General features: G+C 41.2%; 5 protein-coding genes across 7 annotated transcripts; 3 read left to right on the top strand and 2 right to left on the bottom strand.

Annotated features, from left to right (window-relative positions):
- Positions 1–1,911: 1,911 nt before the first annotated feature.
- rps29 (ribosomal protein S29) lies at positions 1,912–2,786 on the bottom strand. Its single transcript, XM_077711176.1, has 3 exons — positions 2,619–2,786; positions 2,156–2,255; positions 1,912–2,065 (listed from the first exon to the last, which is right to left on the bottom strand). Exons 1-3 carry the CDS (start codon positions 2,678–2,680, stop codon positions 2,057–2,059), a joined length of 171 nt encoding a protein of 56 aa, XP_077567302.1. The 5' UTR covers positions 2,681–2,786; the 3' UTR covers positions 1,912–2,056.
- A 529-nt stretch (positions 2,787–3,315) lies between these two features.
- On the top strand, positions 3,316–6,886 carry mgat2 (alpha-1,6-mannosyl-glycoprotein 2-beta-N-acetylglucosaminyltransferase). 2 transcript variants are annotated; one of them, XM_077711303.1, is made up of 3 exons: positions 3,316–3,614; positions 3,683–3,767; positions 5,222–6,886. In XM_077711303.1, the coding sequence occupies exon 3, from the start codon at positions 5,373–5,375 to the stop codon at positions 6,735–6,737; it is 1,365 nt and encodes a 454-aa protein (XP_077567429.1). In that variant the 5' UTR covers positions 3,316–3,614; positions 3,683–3,767; positions 5,222–5,372; the 3' UTR covers positions 6,738–6,886. The 2 variants fall into 2 exon arrangements, with proteins under 2 accessions (XP_077567429.1, XP_077567428.1); XM_077711302.1 differs by lacking the exon at positions 3,683–3,767.
- Positions 6,887–7,668: 782 nt separating this feature from the next.
- On the bottom strand, positions 7,669–11,711 carry LOC144192005 (WD repeat-containing protein 20-like). The gene is made up of 4 exons (XM_077710990.1): positions 11,413–11,711; positions 10,782–10,964; positions 9,274–10,701; positions 7,669–8,820 (listed from the first exon to the last, which is right to left on the bottom strand). Exons 1-4 carry the CDS (start codon positions 11,659–11,661, stop codon positions 8,764–8,766), a joined length of 1,917 nt encoding a protein of 638 aa, XP_077567116.1. The 5' UTR covers positions 11,662–11,711; the 3' UTR covers positions 7,669–8,763.
- A 27-nt stretch (positions 11,712–11,738) lies between these two features.
- hsp90aa1.1 (heat shock protein 90, alpha (cytosolic), class A member 1, tandem duplicate 1) lies at positions 11,739–17,034 on the top strand. Of its 2 annotated transcripts, none has more exons than XM_077710989.1 (13): positions 11,739–11,888; positions 12,257–12,398; positions 12,977–13,197; positions 13,893–14,055; positions 14,183–14,549; positions 14,628–14,761; positions 14,836–15,141; positions 15,227–15,392; positions 15,472–15,662; positions 15,740–15,887; positions 15,974–16,242; positions 16,331–16,664; positions 16,735–17,034. In XM_077710989.1, exons 4-13 carry the CDS (start codon positions 13,906–13,908, stop codon positions 16,842–16,844), a joined length of 2,175 nt encoding a protein of 724 aa, XP_077567115.1. In that variant the 5' UTR covers positions 11,739–11,888; positions 12,257–12,398; positions 12,977–13,197; positions 13,893–13,905; the 3' UTR covers positions 16,845–17,034. The 2 variants fall into 2 exon arrangements, with proteins under 2 accessions (XP_077567115.1, XP_077567114.1); XM_077710988.1 differs by having other exon boundaries at positions 11,740–11,888; positions 13,906–14,055.
- A 229-nt stretch (positions 17,035–17,263) lies between these two features.
- On the top strand, positions 17,264–22,414 carry hsp90aa1.2 (heat shock protein 90, alpha (cytosolic), class A member 1, tandem duplicate 2). Its single transcript, XM_077711058.1, has 11 exons — positions 17,264–17,433; positions 19,057–19,197; positions 19,516–19,882; positions 19,951–20,087; positions 20,147–20,467; positions 20,582–20,747; positions 20,832–21,022; positions 21,103–21,250; positions 21,327–21,595; positions 21,670–22,003; positions 22,080–22,414. Exons 2-11 carry the CDS (start codon positions 19,057–19,059, stop codon positions 22,187–22,189), a joined length of 2,184 nt encoding a protein of 727 aa, XP_077567184.1. The 5' UTR covers positions 17,264–17,433; the 3' UTR covers positions 22,190–22,414.
- Positions 22,415–22,593: the final 179 nt, after the last annotated feature.

Raw genomic sequence — 22,593 nt, 5'->3', positions numbered from 1 at the left:
TATGGGGGGAAAACACGGTTTAAACTGATATTTGTATTAGGGTGTAACCAGAGGTGACCTTAAATACCTCATTTATATAACCATAATTGTAATGCATCATTCACTTATACTAGTGAAGTGGTACTAAAAACGAGGAAAAGTCTCTAGTTGCTGTTTAGGACCTCATTGTGGATTTGGATAAAGGAAAATACCAATTATCAATAATATGCAGAAGCAAAAAGACAAAACTATTGTATTTTAATTGGGTTTTGATCAATATTAGATGTGTCTAAAAACGTAAATGTGATGTCATATTTTGATCTAATTAAAATTGTACATTTATCTTAAGTAAAACATGTTTGAGTAACAGGTCTGTTGGAATGAGGTTAGTACTATTTTAATGTGGCTAGTTTTATGACGTGTTGTTTCTGCCACCTTGTGGTGCACATGCAGCATAACATATGGTCTTATATAGGGTTGTTAAATAGAGCAAATTCAATCATATTATTACTAAGGGAATATGAGAATTTTGTAGGTCTACCTATCGAGTTATAGTTTTAATTTGGATGTCGTTTTGAGGATGACAGAAGCAATAAACATACGAATACAATACAATCATGATCATTAATGTGATATTGGCATTTCAGTCTCAGTAGGTGTACATATAAACGTAGTACAGAAATTATGATCTTACCTGTTTTGACTTGCATTTAAAGTTAAGTGCATTTCCATTACGGAATCCCGATTTTTTTTAATATGATGTCGCTCCACCTTTTGCAGCATGTTTCAACTCTCATTTGAAGGCTTCCACAAGGTTGAAGATATGTTTATCGTAATTTTTGACCATTTTATTCCAAAAGTACATTGATGAGGCCACACAGTGGTGTTGATCGAGAAGGCCTGTCTGTCATCGTATATTAATTGCGCCCATCGTGTAGATCTGTAATGTTTTAAACGATGGTCGAGATGCTATCCGGGTTAGCAGTTCTACAGCATCCCATGGCGTGTCCAGGTTAGGAACTCTGTGCAGATCAGTCAAGTTCATCCACACTAAACTCTTCTTATTCCATCTTTATGGTCTTTTCTGTGCAGAAAGTTTGCGATTTCTTTGCAGCAGGCACCTCAACATCCATTGATTGACTTGTCCGCATGGTTTGTCACTTCGCGGACAAGACGCGGTTGGCTTCAAACTCTATTTTCTAAAGGTAGATCTGACAATTGCCTGTGTAATAAATTACAAATAAAGAACGTGTACAACCCGATTTGTTGAATAGGTGGGATCTTTTGATAATTTCGTGGAATTCCTTGATTTAGCTGCCGGTGGCGACATCTTGGCGGACTAATGTTTGTCTAAACTGCGCGCGAACTGGCGATTGATTGCGATCACCTGTGTCCGTGCACTTTTTTTTTCAAACAGGATGTTACGCATCAAATTTGTGTACTACAATGATGGCTTCTTATTCCAAACAAGTTATTGGATATCATAGAAATTGGTTTATGGAAATAAACCAAGTTTAAAGTTTGCACAAAAACACTTAATCCCAAACTGGGGGGGTTTTTGTTGTTGTTGTTGTTGTATATTCATTCTCACTTGTTTAGGTCTTAAATGTAACATTTGCAGGTTGATTAGCGAATTTTAACTTAAAATTAAGATTTTAAACAATTTTACATTGGTAAAATAGACCAAATTGGCCACACAATTTGCTAGAAATTTAACAAACCAGAATGGTTTTGCAGGTCATTTTATAATTTAAAGGTGTAAGTAATAGTTGAAATAGTTCAGGTATAACCACACCCACTTCCAAGTACCAAAATGTTATTTCATTTAAAGCTGCATTAGTGTAACTATACATAGCTCACATTAAATTAAAAGTCTTAAGATTTGGCATGTTTCATAACAAAAACATCCACCACAAATAGAAAAAAAACCCCTTGACATTTCACCTTTTAATTTACAAACATGTCATAATCACAATTGAAAAGAACAAAGCATTTCAATAGAGAAAAACAACATTTATTTGTATCCAAACATCCAGCCTTCTGGGTAACATTTGGCGGACATCTCTAAACGTGACGTTTAATCCAGCTGTGAAGAAAGAAAATGGAGATGTTAGGATTATGTTGATGTTCAGGTACATCAAGTGGTAAATAACCCACGATCAATGATGTGATTTACCTTAACAAAGCCGATGTCCTTGGCGTACTGCCTGAAGCACTGGCGGCACATGTTGAGTCCGTATTTACGGATCAGACCATGTCTGTTTGAGCAAACTCGGCTGTTGAAGACAGTGAAATAAGAACATAAGCATACTTGGGCAATAGCAGATCAGCAAGATATTTATTTTTACATATGTAGCTCTGCAGGGGTGGGAAATATATTTTTTTCTTAATAGTTCTGCCTTTGTGACAGTTGCTTATATTAATTGCGCCCATCGTGTAGATCTGTAATGTTTTAAACGATGGTCGAGATGCTATCCGGGTTAGCAGTTAGCATCACCGCCGCCATATTCATACCCAACGATTACCCATGTGGTGCGCGTTTGATCCTAAAAATGTCATCGTTAGGGAGTGGGATGCGCCCAAAACTAAGATCACGCAAAACATGAATAAACAATAAGAACATCGGTGTAAATACTGACCAGGAACGGGATCCCTGTCCAAATTTTCTGGGATGACTCCAATAGAGCTGTTGGTGACCCATCTTGTCTCTTTTCGCTCGAGCGTCGGAAAGGGAGAAGACGGACTGCGCACGCGCAGTTCAAAAGGTCTACGTATTTCCTTTGGGAGGTTGGGTTGATCGCCGTCTTGTGGACGGAGGACCATTTAGGCGCAACATCCAACAATAAAATGAAGTTCATATGCTCTTGTTAGAAAGCAGTATGTTCCCTAATTTGTAAAAAAAAAACTAGTTGCAGTACTTTACAAAACCACATCAGTTTTCCTTACCAGTATGTTGTGTGATGGATGGGATTGGGGGTCGCACTGTTATTGCCTTGGTTAGTGTGAGTATAGTTTCAGATTGCCAATAAATAGCAGCATTTTGATCCTTAGATTTGTGCATATTTTCTGTGCATGTGTGTATGTGTTTATTTAGATGATCCTCTAATGTAAAATGTCTAGTTATTGTTAATTGGCGTGCCAATTGAGATGACATTCCCTTAAATGCGCTCTATAAGCTTAAAACAGCAGGTTTGAGTCAGATGTGCACTCAATAAATAAAATATCATACTTTTATTATGGCCATATGACTTGTTGGCGACCAATCCAGGGTGTCGCTCGTTTTTTTAGCAAGAATCGGACACCCTGTGACGCAAAACTGAAGATGATAAACCGTTTAGAATTTAGATGAAGATGGATGAAAGGATGGAGCGCGCCATGACAACCAAAATGACGATTATCACCTCCAGAGTCTAGACAGTTTTTTTCTGATGGTGAAAAGAGCGCCCCTGTTGAGTGATCGAACGCAGTGCGATAAGGTTCCTGTAGCCAAATGGACGACATTTTCCCACTTAGTTAGTTAAGAGATAGCTGCTCTCTCTATGCAGCTGCCCGGAAGAGACGGACTGAACCATGGCACAACATACAACTGTCCTCAATTCTTCCCTAAAGTAAACATCGGGACGTGTCGATTTCAGGTAAAATGTTCAAGTGCTTGGTGTATTTATTAATGTGTTTTATTTTTTTGGATCGTCCTGTTTTGCAGAAGGGCATTGGCTTTTCCTCATAAGTTGCTAGCTGATGCTAACTCGGTGCTAGCGCGTTGCGCTCCAAGGTCTGCCAGTACGACGGTATGGCTGAGAAAAAAACATTGCAAAAGGTTTATATATGTTGTGGAAAATCTGCAGCGTTATAATTGACTATGTTTGTATAATGACACCTTTTGATCCTGGATAAGAAATTGGACTCTTTAATTCTGTGCCCATCGGTGGTCCGCCCATTGTAGGCACTTGGTTAGATGGGAAAAAATCATAATTTTCATTATTTTTCCACATTTTACAAGGCACACAAACCCACTGATGAACCATTATTATTCATTAAACTCGGGGGGAAATGCGTAATATGATTTGCCAAGTTGATCTAATGATCAAGCCTATTGATTTTTGTGATCATTTTTCTGGGTTGTAAATGGCTTAGTCTTTTTTTCCCAAAATCAAATGTTCAGTACCAAATCTAACATGTCAACTTCCCTTCTCTGACATTTGACCTGTTAACTTGACCTTTGACATAATTTAGGCACCATACTGATACTTATATAATATGGCATTAGTTGCATCATATTCAGACAGATGTAAACAACACCCTAATAGGTTAAAAGCATCAAATTGCTGCTTCATTCTTTTTCATACATCATCACTTTTAAAAAGTCCTCATTATTGAAATCAGCACAAAAACAAACAAGTGACTGAAACCAAATTTAACACATGGACTTTAAACTTAGCAGTGCCACATTATCAGCACCCAAACAAAACTCTTTGACCTCCCAACTTTTTTAGGGATAGTTCCAAATCATGCCACAAGAGGGCAAGTGAGTTGTGAATGACAGACAGGTGAGATACCCCCCCTTCATGTGTGCATCCCAAAATGGCAATTCCACAAGGGCCTACCATGAGCAAGGGTCATAATACGACTTCCCTGGGTGGCTCAACCAGTCTCTCAGCCAATGTTATATACCTGTTTTACTGGTTGTGGTTTCCATTTCCAGCACAAACAAGCCACACCTTGTATCTATTTGGCATTGGCTTGGCAGTAAGTAAATGAGATGCTTTAAAATAACAATTACAAATTGTGACATTTTCCTTCCTCCACTAGACGAAATTCAGTCAAAGTCTCGGCTTCAACCATAATGAACTTTCCTTTTAGTTTTCTCAAGATTTATTTCATTCACAACTGCCCTCATGGAATTACATTTTAATATATGTGATTCTTTGGCTGATTATCTCATGACCCAGTTAAAAATAAAAAGGAGGCTGATTACCCAGTAGTTCAATTTAAAGCAAATCTAGAATACTGGTTGACCTACATTTTCTTAGCGAGAAATGTTCCCAAGTCAATTTGTGACCACTATAAAAGCATGTTGATAATTACCAATGGATATCATGTATTATTTCTCTATATACAATATCTTATCTATATTAAAGGCATATTCCCAAATGGGACAACTTCAGAAATGTGACTTTTCTGCACGTCCTTCTTGCAAAGGCATTAATATTATTTTTGTTATTGTTTTTCTTTTTGTATGCAGGTAATCCCTTTCCACTGCCTCCCAGCCATTGTCATGCTGTATGGGATTTTCCCCCCGACCAGCGGCAGTGGACCAGTTTCCTCACTATTTTGACACTTTCCTACCTTTTTTTTCCTTTCCCATCCTCCCTCCTTGAGTCCAATCCCCTAAAATGAGATTCCGGATCTACAAGAGAAAGGTGGTGCTACTGACTATAGTGGTGGTCATATGTGGTCTGGCCTTTTGGACTAGCGGATGGCAAAGGAAGACTAAGCCGTTTGTAAAGCGAGAAGATTTAGTGGTTAGGAGTAGCAGTAGCCTCGAAGGCCATTTGCCATCACCTGTTATTCCCGCAGTAAGCAGGCCTCCCATCGCGCATCTAAACCTGACAGAAAGAGTTCAGGAGAAGGAAAACAAAGCCGAGGCCAACGTGGACAACGCCACATCAGTCTACCGCAGCATCGTCTTCCAGCTTAACTTTGACCAGACGATAAAAAATGAGGAAAAGTTCAAAACGGTGCGGCAAAAGGACGATCTAGTCGTTGTAGTCCAGGTTCATAACCGTCCAGATTACCTGAAGCTACTAGTAGACAGTTTGCGTAATGCCCGCGGCGTAGAAAGTATACTACTAATACTCAGCCATGATTTCTGGTCCCCTGAACTTAACAAAGTGGTGAACTCGGTGGATTTTTGCCAAGTCCTACAGATTTTTTTCCCCTTTAGTATCCAGTTGTACCCTCAGGAGTTTCCCGGCAATGACCCTAAGGACTGCCCGAGGGACATCTCCAAAAAGGATGCATTAAAGCTAGGGTGCATCAATGCCGAGTACCCAGACTCGTTCGGACACTACCGCGAGGCTAAATTCTCGCAGACCAAGCACCACTGGTGGTGGAAGTTACATTTTACCTGGGACCGAGTTCACGTCCTCCAGGACCACAAAGGTCTGGTCCTACTGATTGAGGAGGACCATTTCGTATCGCCAGACTTCATCTACATGCTGAAGCTGATGTCTGCGCTCAAACAGGAGCAGTGCAGGGATTGCGACATCCTTTCGCTGGGGAGCTACAGCCACGTCGGTTACAACAGCAAAGCCAACAAGGTGGAGGTCAAAGCCTGGAAGTCCACCGAGCACAACATGGGCATGGCTCTGAATCGGGAAACTTATCAGCAGCTCCTACGCTGCACGGACACCTTCTGCACCTATGATGACTACAACTGGGATTGGTCCCTGCAGCATTTGACTGTAGCGTGCCTACCGTCCTACTGGAAGGTGATGGTGAGTGAAGCCCCCCGCGTCTTCCACGCCGGCGACTGCGGAATGCACCACAAAAAGGTCGCCTGCATGCCAGCCAGTCAGAAGACCAAATTTGAAAACATTCTGCAAAGCAGCAAGAACCAGTTGTTTCCCAAGAACCTCCTGATCACTAAGAGGCTCCCGTCTAATGGGGCCCTCGGGGTGGCTCCTCATGTGAAGAATGGAGGTTGGGGGGACATTAGGGACCATGAACTCTGCAAGAGCTACATTCGATTACAGTGACCTTAATTCATACTCTATATTATTCTCTTTTGCATCCTTCAAGAAGAAAAAAAAAGCCTTTTCACGCTTAAATCTTTATGGACTTTGTGTTCAAATTGCCTGTTTTACTGGACTGTTATAAAAAAAAGAAATAAAGATGAATGTTGGGATTTTTGGTTTATGAAAAATCATGTTTGTCATTGTGTCTTAGATAAGTAACCTAGAATTACAGTAATAACAATTATATATACATATGTATATATGTGAATATGCATATATGTATGTCTATATAAGTATATGTATATATATATGTATACAGGAAAATTTTGCCTGAAAATATTCATAGTAGAAAATATAGAAGCTAAAAAGGTATTTGTGTACTTAGGTCTTCGAATTTCTTCTATTAATGTTCCACTGTACTTAAAATGTCTTAAGACAACTTTATGATCTTTCAGAGTTAAATGCTTTCTAATTTTAAAAAATATATAGAAGCAAGAGTCATGTTCATAGTCTGGCAAACTGTTTAATAGGTGTCACAGAGGAAAAGGCTGCCACTATTCAAACCATTATGGTCTTTTCCCATGTGGGCACCCCCCAAAAAAAAAAAAATATATATATATATATATATATATATATATATATATATATATATATATATATATATATATATATATATATATATATATATATATATATATATATATATATATATATATATATATATATATATATATATATATATATATATATATATATATATATATATATATATATATATATATATATATATATATATATATATATATATATATATATATATATATATATATATATATATATATATATATATATATATATATATATATATATATATATATATATATATATATATATATATATATATATATATATATATATATATATATATATATATATATATATATATATATATATATATATATATATATATATATTAAAAAAACACCCTCAAACACCTCTCTAGCATGAATCAACACAGTGTTATCTTGAAAAATAGTCATAATAAGCACAGCGCTTACACTAAGGAGTTGCCATGGGTGGGAATCAAATCACATGGTAGGGAAGCGCACGTTTCTGCGGTTTTTACCTGAGCTCAAACTGATGGCTGAACAAGAGCGATCACCACTAGCCGTTAGATAAAAGCATCTCCTATATAATATTCCAAATGTCGCGTTAAGAAAAAATACACCTGAATTCTCTTTATGTACAACAGAACTGGAAAAAAAATGCATATTCAAGATTAATGTTCGATTTTTTTGTATTAGAAATAGCTCTATTTCTCTCCAAAAAAAGAGGCTCTTTTTAAACTAATCATCTCCATAAACCATTGCAGTACAATATTTACATATAATACAGAGCCTGTCTCATGTGGAAAATCATATTAAAATAAACAATAGGTACAAAGGTTTTAAATTCTATTGAACACTCCAAAAAAAAAGGTACATCGGTTCTCCTCCTCGGAACAACAAACTGTTAAGTGCAAACATTTTTCTAAATTATAATAATTCAAATAAAAAATATATATATGATTGCAGCATTCAACGTGGGAGACGAGGGTGCCATCAAGCCAAGTGCTTCCAAATTCTCCTTGTGTTCTTCTGCTAGAAACAAACAAACAAACACACACACACACACACACAAACAAACACAAACATACCAGGGAGGAGGGCCTCCAAAGTTTGTGCAAATACACTTTGTGTGATTTAAGGAAGTACTACCTCCGTTAGCAGAGGATAAGCAGCCACTTCAAAAATATTGTTCCCTTTAAGAGGCCCAATACAGAAATGAAAGAAACGCGAGAACACTCCAACAAGAAGACTGTAGGCATGGTAACACCCACCAACATATGGACAGTGAACCAGTCAGCCCTTCCTATAAAAAACCTTAAAGCTCCTCGTCCTTTTTTTTGTCAAATAGCACCCATTTCACTGCAGACTAAAGGCGTCCAGTTTCCGCAAACACGTCTTGGTTGTCATCCGCCACTTTGTGCCTGGGGAGAGGGGTCAGGCTATACTACCGTTCCGCTAGGTGAGTTGGCGGGGTTGTTTTGAGATGATAGAAGACCCTGCAGAGAAACATCACAGAGAAAAAGGCGGTGAGAACAAAAGAGGCAGCATAGTAGATTTGGCAGCGAAACGCTGACTCAATCAATATTAAATGTCAAAAGTATTTGTGAAATATTTGTGAAGTACTTTTGAAGTACTTTTGAAGTACCTTTGAAGTACTTTTGAAGTACTTTTGAAGTACTTTTGAAGTACTTTTGAAGTACTTTTGAAGTACTTTTGAAGTACTTTGAAGTATTTTTGAAGTATTTAATTATTTTGAAGTATTGAAGTATTTAAGTATTGTTGAAGTATTTTGAAGAATTTAGAAGCATTGAATTGCCTGTACAAACAGTCCATTTTTTACACAATTACATGCAATTGGATCGCTTTTCTGAGCTATGGGACTTGATAATTGTTAAAAAAAACTGTGGGTATCATATGAAAATATTTCTATGACGCGAGCTGTTACTCACCACTTTCCCAGGCCTGGCCCACGTGCAAACAAAACCCTCCTGACAGGCTGTGACCAGACAGTCCTCCAGGAAGATCAACACAGTCAGTCTCTCATGGGCAATCTTCTTGCACACCAGCGGCTCCAGCAGCGGCACCTCCTCCATGCGCGGGCACAGCGTAGTGCCCAGGGTCTTGGCTACGTCGCCTTTGTTCGGGGTGGTCCGCGAGTTGCCTAGCTGGCTAAGCTTCTCACCACTCTTGCTGCCAATATGGCCGACACTGTGCATACGCTTGTGCTCCTTCTCTGGCCGGTCCTTGCGCGTTTCGTGCAGGGACAGCGTGGCGAACTTGCCCACGCCGGAAGCGATCAGGGCGCTGTCGATGATGCCGCCGCCCTTTGGGGTGACCACGGCAGCTGCGGTGCTTCCGCTACTGCTGCTGCCCGTGTGACTGTTAGGCGTGCTGCCGCCACCGCCGCTTCCAGCCGGGTTTGAGGCTTGCGGCAGACTGTTGGAGCGAGGCAGCGTGCCCGGGAGGGAGTTGGGCGTGTTGGCGCCGGTGCTGCTATTGCTAACATTGTCTTTGCCATTGGTGCCCGATGGGAAAATGGCGTTGACCGCCGTGGCCGAGGGGCTGCTGGCGTTCATGACGTTAGTGTGCGTCCTGGTGCGAGACAAAGGTAAGTGAGGGAAGAGTATGTCCTCGGTGAGGTCCCACAGACAGAGCTGCGTGTCCTGGCCCACCGACCCAAATCGGTATGTGACGCTTACGGGTCGACTGTCGGTAGAGTTTCTCTTGGAAATTTGGGAGTGGGCGCTATTTGCCCGATCCCTTCCGGCGCTAAAGTGAATATGGTCGTAAAAGTCCTCGTCACTGCCGCTGAACTCGGCCGTGGGTTCGCCGGCGCCGCCCCCACCGTCCTCTACGCTGGTAGTGCAGTGATCGAAAGCCACCACGCTCACCCACGACTTGTGTCCGTGCCCCCGTGCGATAACCCTGCAGTCCGAGAAGGACCAGACCGTGACTAAGTCGTCCTCCCCGCCCGCCACAATGTAGCGCCCGTCGGGGCTCCAGCACACGCAGAGCAACCCGCCAAAGTAGCTCTTCATGGTGCCGTGCAGTTCAGCGGCATCGAACCCAAACACCCGCAGGTAGCCGTCCTGGCTGGCGCACGCCAAAAATTTACCGTCTGGTGAGAAGGCGAACTCGTTGAGCGCGCCTTCGCCCACCGTCCAGCGTAGCAAGGGGTTTCGGCCCGACTTGCTTTTGCACGTGTGCACGGCGTAGTTTTCCCCTTGCTTGAGGAGCTGGTAGTGGGGCACCGCCGTTCCACATGTGTTTTCCACGTTGTATAAGTACATGGTGCCGCTTGAGTGGGCCACCAAAAAGAGGCTCTCGGATCCAGGGACCCATCGTACGCATGTCACACGCGATTTGTCGATGAGTCGCTGAGGAATTGGATGCAAAGAATTAGATGGAGAAACATAATACAATACAATTGTGATATACTTGTTGGATGATAACTCACCTCTTCATTGAAGAGCTTGCTGGTCTCCTTTTTGATCGGATCGGTGAGCTGCACCTGGCCTGCCGAGAAGCCCACTAGCAAGGAAACGCTCTCAGCTGTGGCGGTAAGCGGGTTGAAGTCGTGGCACGTAGGCTGCGTGCCTTTGTACATCCGCTTGTCAATGGGTTTGCTCAGATCTGCAGCCTGAAAACCACAACAGGCAGTGACTAAATAGACATGTTTGAAAATCGGCACAGGTCTTTAATGGTTCTTCCTATAACCCATTTTGAGTGAAAACTTAACTCATAAACTCAGCGCGCAATAATGACGTCATCATGGCGACCCACTCACTTTTGACAGCTAGGTTTCAGGCAATTACGTCACGTTGTCAACTCAAGGACGTCATAAGTAAACAGATCATTTGAAGCATGGCGCTTACTCATAACTCTAACTTGTGAGAATATCTTGCGCAGATAGGCGATCTCTTGAGGTGCACAATTGAGGTAAAATATTCTAGCTGGCTTGACTAATTGAGCGTCAATTTCAGTTGCACGATACATGGCATCGTCCAATCTGCGACACAAGCACGACGGGTCGACAAGCGGGGGGTCGAGAAAACACTTTCACGGCGACTGCTGTCAAGCTTGTTTACCTTTCTTACACCTTTGTAGATATAAAAGTAGAGCTCACGGCCCACATTGAAGCAGATCCTGTCGCCGTTGCCAGACTGGTCGTTGACGTTGACGAAAGAGACCCTGACGGGGTTGGATCCCTGCGAGTTGAAGGGCACCCGGTTCGGGCGGCTGTATTCGGAGTGCGTGAGAAGTTTATAGACGCCTTCTCGAGTGGAGAATTGGGTTTTAATCTCGTTTGTCTCCTTCCCTCCTCCCTCCGCCGCCATCTTGGAAGTCGCCGTTCATCCTTGTCCAAGGCCCCGGATGTTGGAACCGCGCATGTGCAAATCAGGAAGGGACAGTCTAGCGGTCATGCGCACTAAGGGATCACGACAAATCACGTGAGGCGCAAGATGAAAAATAAACAACGTGTAGATGACGAAACAGACACCAGATATACTGTTGTAAACATGAAAATTACAGCGACCGTTTCAAGAAATGATACTCCAAATTGGTAACTATTATTGTTTCAATATAGTGTGCCATTTTTACAATACCCTAATGTATTTTCTTTAGTTAAATGTACTATTCCAGTCCATTATGTAATGAAATTATGCTTCTATTTCATTTCATTATAGTACTCACAACAATACAAATGTAAACATGGATTCATTCATTTTCTGAACTGCTTATCATCACAGGGGTCACAGGGGGTGCTGGGGCCAATCCCAACTAACTACGGGCAATAGACGGGGGACACCTTGAACTAGTGGCCAGCCAATTGCAGGGCCCAAGGAGACATACAACCTTTCACGCTCACACTCATACCTTTGGGCAGTTTAGAATGTTCAACCAGCTTCCCTGCATGTTTTTGGCACGTAGGTGGAAACCGGAGTACCCAGAGAAAATGCATGCAAGCAAGTGGAGAACATTCAAAACACCACACATGAGGATCAACCTGGAATTGAGCCCCTGACACGCTAACCACTCAGCCGCCGGGGTGCCCACCCAATAAATATTCAAGGTAAATTAAAGTTTCTAATGCTTAATTTTCTTTGAGGAGTAGATACTACATAGTAATACCCCCCCTTCCCCCAAGGGCCTCGCTTACCATAATGGTGGGGAAATATTGTCTTACAAGTATTGCGACATTGCATGATCCGCCTGTTGGTGGAACGTTCTACTCCCCACTGACAACTGCAAAGATTCGGATTGCGTAACATGGACTATTTCGTAGTATCATACACTGCTTCTCCCTCGTTATCTAAAACCAAACTTTTTTACAAAAAGTAAATGCTCTTAACTGACTAAATAAAGATGATAACATGAGGTATGTGTACTTTTCAGAACAAAGAAACAGAATAGATAGTGTACAAGCTATATGAGATAGTGTGGGTGTCGCAGCAGCTGATAGCAATGCAATGCACAGCTGTGAGGACCTGCAGGGTGGGAGGTGGGTTTTGGGTAAAGAGGGTCTCGGGCTCAAACAGCCCGGCCGCCCATCAGGAAGGCCCTTGTGTTGATTGGCAGGCACGGCTTGTGACTTTGCTGCCCTATAAGGGCACATCAACTTTAGGACTCACTGGCTAGCCCCTTCCCCAGACTCAACTCCACTCCCCCCAGTAGTGGAAGTATCTTCTGGAACCTTCTGAATGGGAGCTTCCAGAACACCCCCTGACTGAGGTATAAAAAGATGCTGACATGTTGTGGGAGTCTGCGTCAAGTCTCAAGACACTCATCAGGAGGTGCAGGAGAACAGCTTTCCCTCAGAACTCTTCAGATACACTTCAATAGGCACGACTACCTCAGAATTCATACCCGAGGTAAATTAAAATTCTAAATACTAACTGAAATCAAATAGAGTGCAATAGTTCAATTTGTTATTAAGAGAAATAACAAGTATTTGCTGGTAAACTTACCAATCCATTGATAAGAGTATTTACTTTAACACAATTATACTTCATGAGTACGAACTAGTGTAGTGAATGCAACACAAATCTTAATGATACCGTCGCATGGCATGAGCACGTGGCATCCAGGGTGACCCTGAGAGTAAGTTTAATAGCCGACACGACAGTAAATGGAATAAAATGCGGGATCATAATATTTAGAATAATTCCCATTTAAATTCCAATAATGAATTAAATTTGGGTTTTGAATGAAATCTAATTCTGAATCCCTGCCTTTAACATAGAGGGGTTAGGTAACTCCTTGGGGGATGGTCAAAGGTGTTTGATTGACAGAATGAACATGTGTCGGTCGACCCTAAGCAGCTGCCAACCCCCTGCCCCCAACACACTTAATTCTTTTGCTGATCTTTATCGTTAGAATTTGCGCTCACTATTAAAATATTATTACTTTTACTAGAATGGTTGCAACTGTGCTAACACATCCTATAGGTCCGACATTCAGAATTAACTATCGACTTAGTGCTCCCTATATGTAGTGTGTATCTTCTCATGTGCTGTTGTTAGTTTAGTTTTTTTCCAGTCTTTGAATTTTTGTTTGTATAATTCAGTTTTCTCTGACAGATGCCCGAGAACGCTACACCTGCCATGGAGGAAGATTTGGAGACCTTTGCCTTCCAGGCTGAGATTGCTCAGTTGATGTCCCTGATCATCAACACTTTCTATTCCAACAAGGAGATCTTTCTTAGGGAGTTGATCTCAAACTCCTCAGATGTAAGTTCACTGTACACACAGTAATAAGAGATTATGGCCACTTTGATATTATATACTTGACAAAAGCATTTTAGATTAGACATTTCTTCCTATGCTGCTAAATAAATACTGCAATTCTACCTGACAGGCCCTGGATAAAATCCGCTATGAGAGCTTGACTGACCCCGGCAGACTCGACTCGTGCAAGGACCTGAAAATCGAAATCAGGCCAGACCTTCACGCACGAACCCTTACTCTGGTCGACTCTGGTATAGGCATGACCAAGGCAGACTTGATTAACAACCTGGGCACCATTGCCAAATCTGGAACCAAAGCCTTCATGGAGGCCCTTCAGGCTGGAGCTGACATCTCCATGATTGGTCAGTTTGGTGTGGGTTTCTACTCGGCCTACCTTGTGGCTGACAAGGTGACGGTCATCACAAAGCACAACGATGATGAGCAGTACATTTGGGAGTCTGCAGCCGGGGGGTCTTTCACAGTCCGACCTGACACTGGTGAACTTTAAACTCAATACTATCTTATCCTTCAAAGCCCTTGTCTTTTGTTTAACAGTTAATGTTTTTGACTTTCAGGAGAGTCCATTGGCAGAGGCACAAGAGTAATCCTGCACCTTAAAGAAGATCAAACTGAATACTGTGAGGAGAAGCGCGTCAAGGAAGTTGTGAAGAAACACTCACAGTTCATTGGATACCCCATTACACTTTACGTAAGGGTTAACAGTACAATTTTCTTGAAAGAATACCAAAAAAAAAGATCCACTAACCAGTTATTGTTCTTTAGGTGGAGAAGACAAGGGAGAAGGAAGTGGAGCTTGAGGCAGGGGAGAAAGAGGGTGAAGCCGAAAAAGATGCAGCAGAGAACAAAGACAAACCAGAGATTGAGGATGTCGGCTCTGATGAGGACGAGGACACCAGCGAAAGCAAGAACAAGAGAAAGAAGAAGGTCAAGGAGAAGTATATGGACCAGGAGGAGCTCAACAAAACAAAGCCAATTTGGACCCGCAACCCAGATGACATAACCAATGAAGAGTATGGCGAGTTCTACAAGAGTCTCACCAATGACTGGGAAGACCACCTGGCTGTTAAAGTAAGTGCATTCTGTGGCTTCAATGCAATTTTTAATATAGCAAGAAGATGAATCTCTCTTAATTTATTCTCTTATTTGTTTGCAGCATTTCTCTGTGGAGGGCCAGTTGGAGTTCAGAGCACTACTTTTTGTACCCAGAAGGGCTGCTTTTGACCTTTTTGAGAACAAGAAAAAGAGGAACAACATCAAGCTTTATGTTCGTAGGGTATTTATCATGGACAACTGCGAGGAGCTGATTCCTGATTACCTCAGTGAGTATCATGCTGTAAATGTTTTCCTGGGTTTTGACAGTAATCACTGACCAGTTTGGCTTCCTTTATTTCTGGTCAGACTTCATCAAAGGTGTTGTAGATTCTGAGGACCTGCCCCTAAACATCTCCAGAGAGATGCTCCAGCAAAGTAAAATCCTGAAGGTCATTCGCAAAAACCTTGTCAAAAAGTGCTTGGAACTGTTTGGTGAGCTTGCTGAAGATAAAGAAAACTACAAGAAGTGTTATGAGCAATTCTCAAAGAACATCAAGGTGGGCTAATATCAAACTCCATTTCTTTCATAAGGGAATCCTACAGAACTTGTTATTAACACACTTTCATATTTTAGCTTGGCATTCACGAGGATTCCCAGAATAGGAAGAAACTGTCTGAAATGCTTCGATACTATACGTCCTCTTCTGGAGATGAGTTGGTTTCTCTGCAGGACTATGTTTCCCGCATGAAGGACAACCAGAAGCACATCTATTACATTACAGGTTTATTTTTATTATTATCCCTAATGTCATCCTAAATGTGTCAGCTAATTTTCCATACAAACTTAACACTTCACTCTTGTTAACAGGTGAGACAAAAGACCAAGTGGCCAACTCTGCATTTGTGGAGCGCCTACGAAAGGCCGGCTTGGAGGTCATTTACATGATTGAACCCATCGATGAGTACTGTGTCCAGCAACTGAAGGAATTTGATGGCAAGAACCTCGTGTCCGTCACCAAGGAAGGCCTTGAACTTCCCGAGGATGAAGACGACAAGAAGAAACAAGAGGAACTTAAAACAAAGTTTGAAAATCTTTGCAAGATCATGAAGGATATCCTTGACAAAAAAATTGAAAAGGTTTGTACGCCAGATAAGGCAATATGCCAGAATAATTGTTATTGTTGTTTCCCTGCAACATTTAATAAAAATGTGCTATTATGTGAAGGTAACAGTGTCCAACCGGCTGGTCTCATCGCCCTGCTGCATTGTCACCAGCACGTATGGCTGGACAGCCAACATGGAGAGGATCATGAAATCGCAAGCTCTGAGAGACAACTCCACCATGGGCTACATGACAGCCAAAAAGCATCTGGAGATCAACCCACTCCATCCAATTGTGGAGACTTTGAGAGTAAAAGCCGAGGCAGACAAGAATGACAAGGCAGTGAAGGACCTAGTCATCCTTCTTTTTGAGACATCCCTGCTTTCTTCGGGATTCACACTCGAGGACCCTCAGACACATGCCAACCGCATCTATAGGATGATCAAGTTGGGTCTTGGTAAGAACCTTTACTTCCTAAATTATCTCACGAGAGATCTGAATTATATCTAATTATATATTTTTGTTAGGCATCGACGAGGATGACTCTGCAGTGGAGGACCTTGTTCAGCCCGCTGAAGAAGACATGCCCGTTCTAGAGGGCGAGGATGACACATCAAGGATGGAAGAAGTCGACTAAACGGTCTTCAAGTTTCGCCAGCATACTTTTATATCGTATTTAAACCATTTATTTCTAAACAATTAATTGTTTACTAAATTATCAATATACTAAATCACTGGAATATGTAGCTTGCGTCTTTTGTAACATTTTTTTTAAAGAAAATGATTCGAATTTATAATAAAATAGAGGAAGAAACACTACTTATATATTTCTTTTTTTTCCTGGGTTGTATTTTATTTCTTCAAAGTAATTAAGACATCACAAAGTTGCTACACTTATAAATGTTTGATTTTTTTTCTTCCATATTCTGGAATGTTCATGAACGCCGCACGGGTAATACATTCCATCCAATTGGTCATTACCACTTGTAAGTCCCGCCTTATTCTTCTGAATGACAGGCAATTAGAGCCAATTGACGTTTTAGTTTTACCGGCTGTAATGAGGAAGATTCCAGAGAGTTCCAGTAGCTCTGAAAGGGAGCTCAGGTCGACGTTTCTGGAACAGTCTTTGAGAAAGGCTATATTAAAATAGACCAACTTCCCGGTTCGATCAGACGTTTTCCTGCACGTTCACATAGGAGTTGACTCTCCCCAGAACGAGGATCAAGGTAAGGAAGTGACAATGTCATATTCTGTTGATAAATCATTATTACCACATTTTTAAACAATATGCTCAATCATTTTAGCTCTCGCTTTATACTGTGTTGTATAACATGCCTTTAGAAGACTTGAATTCCTTTAAAGCTTGCCCTGATTTTAGCAAAATTGCGATTATATCTATTTTTCCATCCGCTGTGATTTCGTAGTATGTTTCAACTACATTAATGTTGGTTTTGGCATGTTTTGGGGAAAACAAAGGCCACATGGCATTCGTTTTGCACTTGTCGAAGTGGGATTAGATGTAAATGAAGTAAATCAAAATCCTTCACAAATCTTACAATTTCCACGTGCAAGAGGTGTTCTTGGATACCATTTTCCACAACGTGACAAATTAATCCTTTGTGAAGGTTTTTTTCCCCTCTAGGAAGTCTCATCGTACCTTCTAGAAACATGTAGTTCCCCAATAAATTCGCTAGGCGGAGCCACCAAATGTTTAAGATGCTGTGATATTTGACAGGTCGACCTCGAGTTGCGACATTTTTAGGTTATTTACAGCATCACGTGGGGCAACAAAGGCACGCCTAGGTACTACTAAGGTGGATCATATCCATTCAAAAGCCAAATATGATCATTATGGTTTTACTTGGGTTGGCCATATTCCACCTGATACTAAATACATTTTGAATTGGTTTGCCCCATCATTAAAATGATTTAACAGAATTAATATACATATTTTTAATTCATCTTTCAACAGACAAAGTAAGAAATAACTGTCATTTAGATGAATGGCATTTTGTTATTACAAAATCAGATGTGAAACTAAGTCTTACAAGTGGGCAAAGACAAAATAGTTTGCATCTGTGATCACATACTTCTGATCAAAAGTTAATGTGGTTTAAGAAAGCTTTTGTTACATATTACCACTTTCATACCTGTCAACTGGTACGTTCTCGCCGTAATTGGTACAACTGAAAGCCCATTTTTATATTGGTACGCTGTACACATGAAAATGGTACGCTAAACGGTGATTTTGAGAAAAAAAAATAAATTAAGGCACTTTCTAGCCATTTTTCACCATCCGCCATTGTTTCTTCCCGGAAACGCATGTCTGCCAAGTGATATATGTACCGGCGCCTCTGATTGGCTAAAAAAAAAAGATCATGATAAACATTTCGTTTTGTAACACTTTCACCATGTGATTTCCGTTTCCTGTTCCCTTGTTTATGTTTACTTTCATTTGAAAGCAATAAACACATAAACATACATTTTCTACTTGTTGTTCGTGATTTTTTACAAAAAAGTAAAGTGGTAAGATTTTCCATGTATTTATACATATATGTAAGGGCGAAAACAAAATTTGGTAAGATCACAAATGGTTCGAGGTTGACAGGTATGCACTTTGAAGTTGCAATGGCTGTGGGATTTCAGCTTCAAGGCCCGAACATGGATTAAAGGACAGGACAGAACAGAACAGTCTGTCTTACCACCTACTACTGGTTGCCTTATAAAATACATCTCTTACGTTAAGGTCACATTTTAAAGATTATTTTCGCCTCCAGCTCCGGATAAACTACAGAAAATTGACAGAATGCTTTATTTTTTTTAATGAGTATTTGCTTGTTGTGCCACAGATGCCTGAAGATCATCCAATGGAGGAGACGGAGACCTTTGCATTCCAAGCTGAGATTGCTCAGTTGATGTCTCTGATCATCAACACTTTCTATTCCAACAAAGAAATCTTCCTCAGGGAACTCATCTCCAACTCCTCTGATGTAAGTTACTTGAGCATAGTCATGTACCAGACTTCCAACCACTATGCTATAAGGTTTAGTGCAGGAATACAGTTCAATATTACTCAGAAAAAAATACGATCAATAATGTTTATGCCTATGATGCAGTAACATAAAATATTTTAAAAGCTTTTCCACTAGATGGCAGAAGAAGCTACCTGTTACACAATAAGGCAGTTACTGATAAATTAATACATGGTCTTATGATTTTTTTCCCCCCACAAAAATCCCTGTTGCAAATTCAAAGGATGATCAGCATCTTCTATTATTTAAAACTAATATTCTGCTTTCTGTTTCAAGGCTTTGGACAAAATTCGTTATGAGAGCCTGACTGACCCATCCCAGTTGGACTTGGGCAAAGATCTGAAAATTGAAATCATTCCCAACAAAGATGAACGCACCCTCACTCTGATTGACACTGGTATTGGGATGACCAAGGCAGACCTGATCAATAATCTGGGCACCATCGCCAAATCGGGCACCAAGGCATTCATGGAGGCCCTTCAAGCCGGAGCTGACATCTCCATGATTGGTCAGTTTGGCGTGGGTTTCTACTCTGCCTACCTTGTGGCTGACAAGGTGACGGTCATCACCAAGCACAACGATGATGAGCAGTATGTGTGGGAGTCGTCGGCCGGAGGCTCTTTTACTGTGATGACAGATAAGAGTAAGTTCATATTCAATTCAGTTAATTCCTCGATGATTTGCATTACTCACTCATGTCTTGCCCTGCAGTTAATGAACCGATTGGTCGAGGAACCAGGGTTATTCTTCACCTGAAGGAAGACCAGATGGAATATGTGGAAGAGAAGAGAGTTAAAGAAATTGTGAAGAAGCACTCTCAGTTCATTGGCTACCCAATCACTCTTCATGTAAGTACTTTTTTTTTGTTAAATAACTTATTCATACTGACCAATATGTTTTTGTACAGGTTGAGAAGGAGCGTGATAAGGAAGTGAGTGATGATGAGGCAGAGGCAGATGAGGAGGCTGAGGACAAAGAGAAAGAAAAAGACAAGGAAGAGTCTGATGGTGATAAGCCAGAGATGGAAGACTTGGGTGAAGATGAGGATGAGGAAGGAAAGTCTTCGGACAAGAAAAAGAAAAAGATCAAGGAGAAGTACATTGACCAGGAGGAACTGAATAAGACCAAGCCTCTGTGGACGCGCAATGCTGACGATATCACTAATGAGGAGTACGGCGAGTTCTACAAGAGCCTCACCAACGACTGGGAGGAGCACCTGGCTGTCAAGGTTGGTTGGAGATGATAAAATATTTAATTATATTGTGTACATTTTAAAACTGTTTTTTTTCCTGACGGTATCCCGCCCAAATAACTAATTATTTGACACTTCTGATTTCTTCAGCACTTCTCAGTGGAAGGCCAGCTCGAGTTCCGTGCCCTGATGTTTGTGCCTCGCCGCGCTCCATTTGATCTCTTTGAGAACAAGAAGAAGAAAAACAACATCAAGTTGTACGTGCGTAGGGTCTTCATCATGGACAACTGTGATGACCTCATTCCAGAGTACCTCAGTAAGTCATGACTTGTCACTATATATTTTTTTTCTTCAAAAATAAATTGCTTACAATCCTATCTTTTTCTTTTTCTCTCCCCAGACTTCATGAAGGGTGTGGTGGACTCTGAAGATCTTCCCCTGAACATTTCTAGGGAGATGCTGCAGCAAAGCAAGATCCTCAAGGTCATTCGCAAGAACCTCGTGAAGAAGTGCCTGGAACTCTTTACTGAGCTTGCAGAAGACAAGGAGAACTACAAAAAATGCTATGATCAGTTCTCTAAGAACATTAAGGTTGGTTGGTTGGTTGGTTGCAAACTTGGCCTCCCTTTTTAAGGAGTCTAATTTTTTTTTTTACATGCACATTTTCTTAGCTTGGCATCCACGAGGATTCCCAGAACAGGAAGAAACTTTCCGAGCTACTGCGCTATTACACTTCAGCTTCTGGAGAAGAGCTCGTTTCTCTGAGTGATTATGTGACTCGCATGAAAGAGAACCAGAAACATATCTATTACATCACAGGTAACTTAGCAACTCATTTTTATGGCTCAATCAGTTGTGGGAAGAAAAAAAAATAGAACAAGATTATCTGTTTCAGGTGAGACCAAAGACCAGGTTGCCAACTCTGCCTTTGTGGAGCGTCTTCGCAAAGCTGGCTTGGAGGTCATCTATATGATCGAGCCTATCGATGAGTACTGCGTCCAGCAGCTGAAGGAATTTGAGGGCAAGAACTTAGTGTCCGTCACCAAGGAAGGCCTTGAGCTGCCTGAGGATGAAGATGAGAAGAAGAAGCAGGAGGAGAAGAAGGCTCAATTTGAAAATCTCTGCAAGATAATGAAAGACATCTTGGAGAAAAAAGTGGAGAAGGTTTGTACTATTGTTGATCCCACCATACTAATGGGCACACCATAGAGACTTATCTAATAGGATCTTCCCTACAGGTCACAGTTTCAAACCGCCTAGTGTCCTCTCCCTGCTGCATTGTGACCAGCACCTATGGCTGGACAGCCAACATGGAGAGAATCATGAAGGCCCAGGCACTTAGGGATAGCTCCACCATGGGCTACATGGCAGCCAAGAAGCACTTGGAGATCAACTGTGAGCATGCCATCATGGAAACTCTGCGGCAGAAAGCTGAGGCAGACAAGAATGACAAGTCCGTGAAGGATTTGGTCATCCTGTTGTTCGAGACCGCTCTGCTGTCCTCGGGCTTCTCCCTGGATGACCCCCAGACTCATTCCAACCGCATCTACAGGATGATCAAGCTTGGTCTTGGTGAGTATTTCATCAGACTTTACCCCGGCAGCTGTTTTGAGGCGCATTTGAAATTTCCTCGTGCTCTTTTCATCAGGCATTGACGAAGATGATCCCACTCCTGATGAGGTGACCGAACCAGTTGAGGAGATGCCGCCGCTCGAAGGTGAAGATGAGGATACATCCAGAATGGAGGAAGTAGACTAAACTTAGTCCTTATACTTTACAAATGTCTTGCTGCATTTTCAAGTGTTACTATTTAAGTCCTGCTAACATCGGTTTTCAAATTCCATCCTATTTGCAGTTTTGATTGTTCAATACATGTCTTTTTTGTATTTTTTATTTTATTGACTAAGTATTGTACATGTTTACGACTTGACCATTCAAAAAGGAAATACTGTAAAATTAAATAAAGAAATCTTGAACACTGAATTGTTTGTGTTGACGTGAACTACTTTAAAAGGCATTGAGAATTTGCAATATAGCTAAATTAAATACAAATGTGCCCTTTTTGAGTCAACTTCCACTTTTAAATCGGCCATTCCTTAAACAATGTGTTCAAAACACTATTTTGCAAAAAATATAGGTCACATATGGGCATGTACTGTAAA

The sequence above is a fragment of the Stigmatopora nigra genome, unplaced genomic scaffold, assembly GCF_051989575.1.
Source record: "Stigmatopora nigra isolate UIUO_SnigA unplaced genomic scaffold, RoL_Snig_1.1 HiC_scaffold_25, whole genome shotgun sequence".
Lineage (NCBI taxonomy): Eukaryota > Metazoa > Chordata > Actinopteri > Syngnathiformes > Syngnathidae > Stigmatopora > Stigmatopora nigra.
Note: the sequence above shows the minus strand (reverse complement) of the source record. Positions and strands in the feature narration are given on the sequence as shown.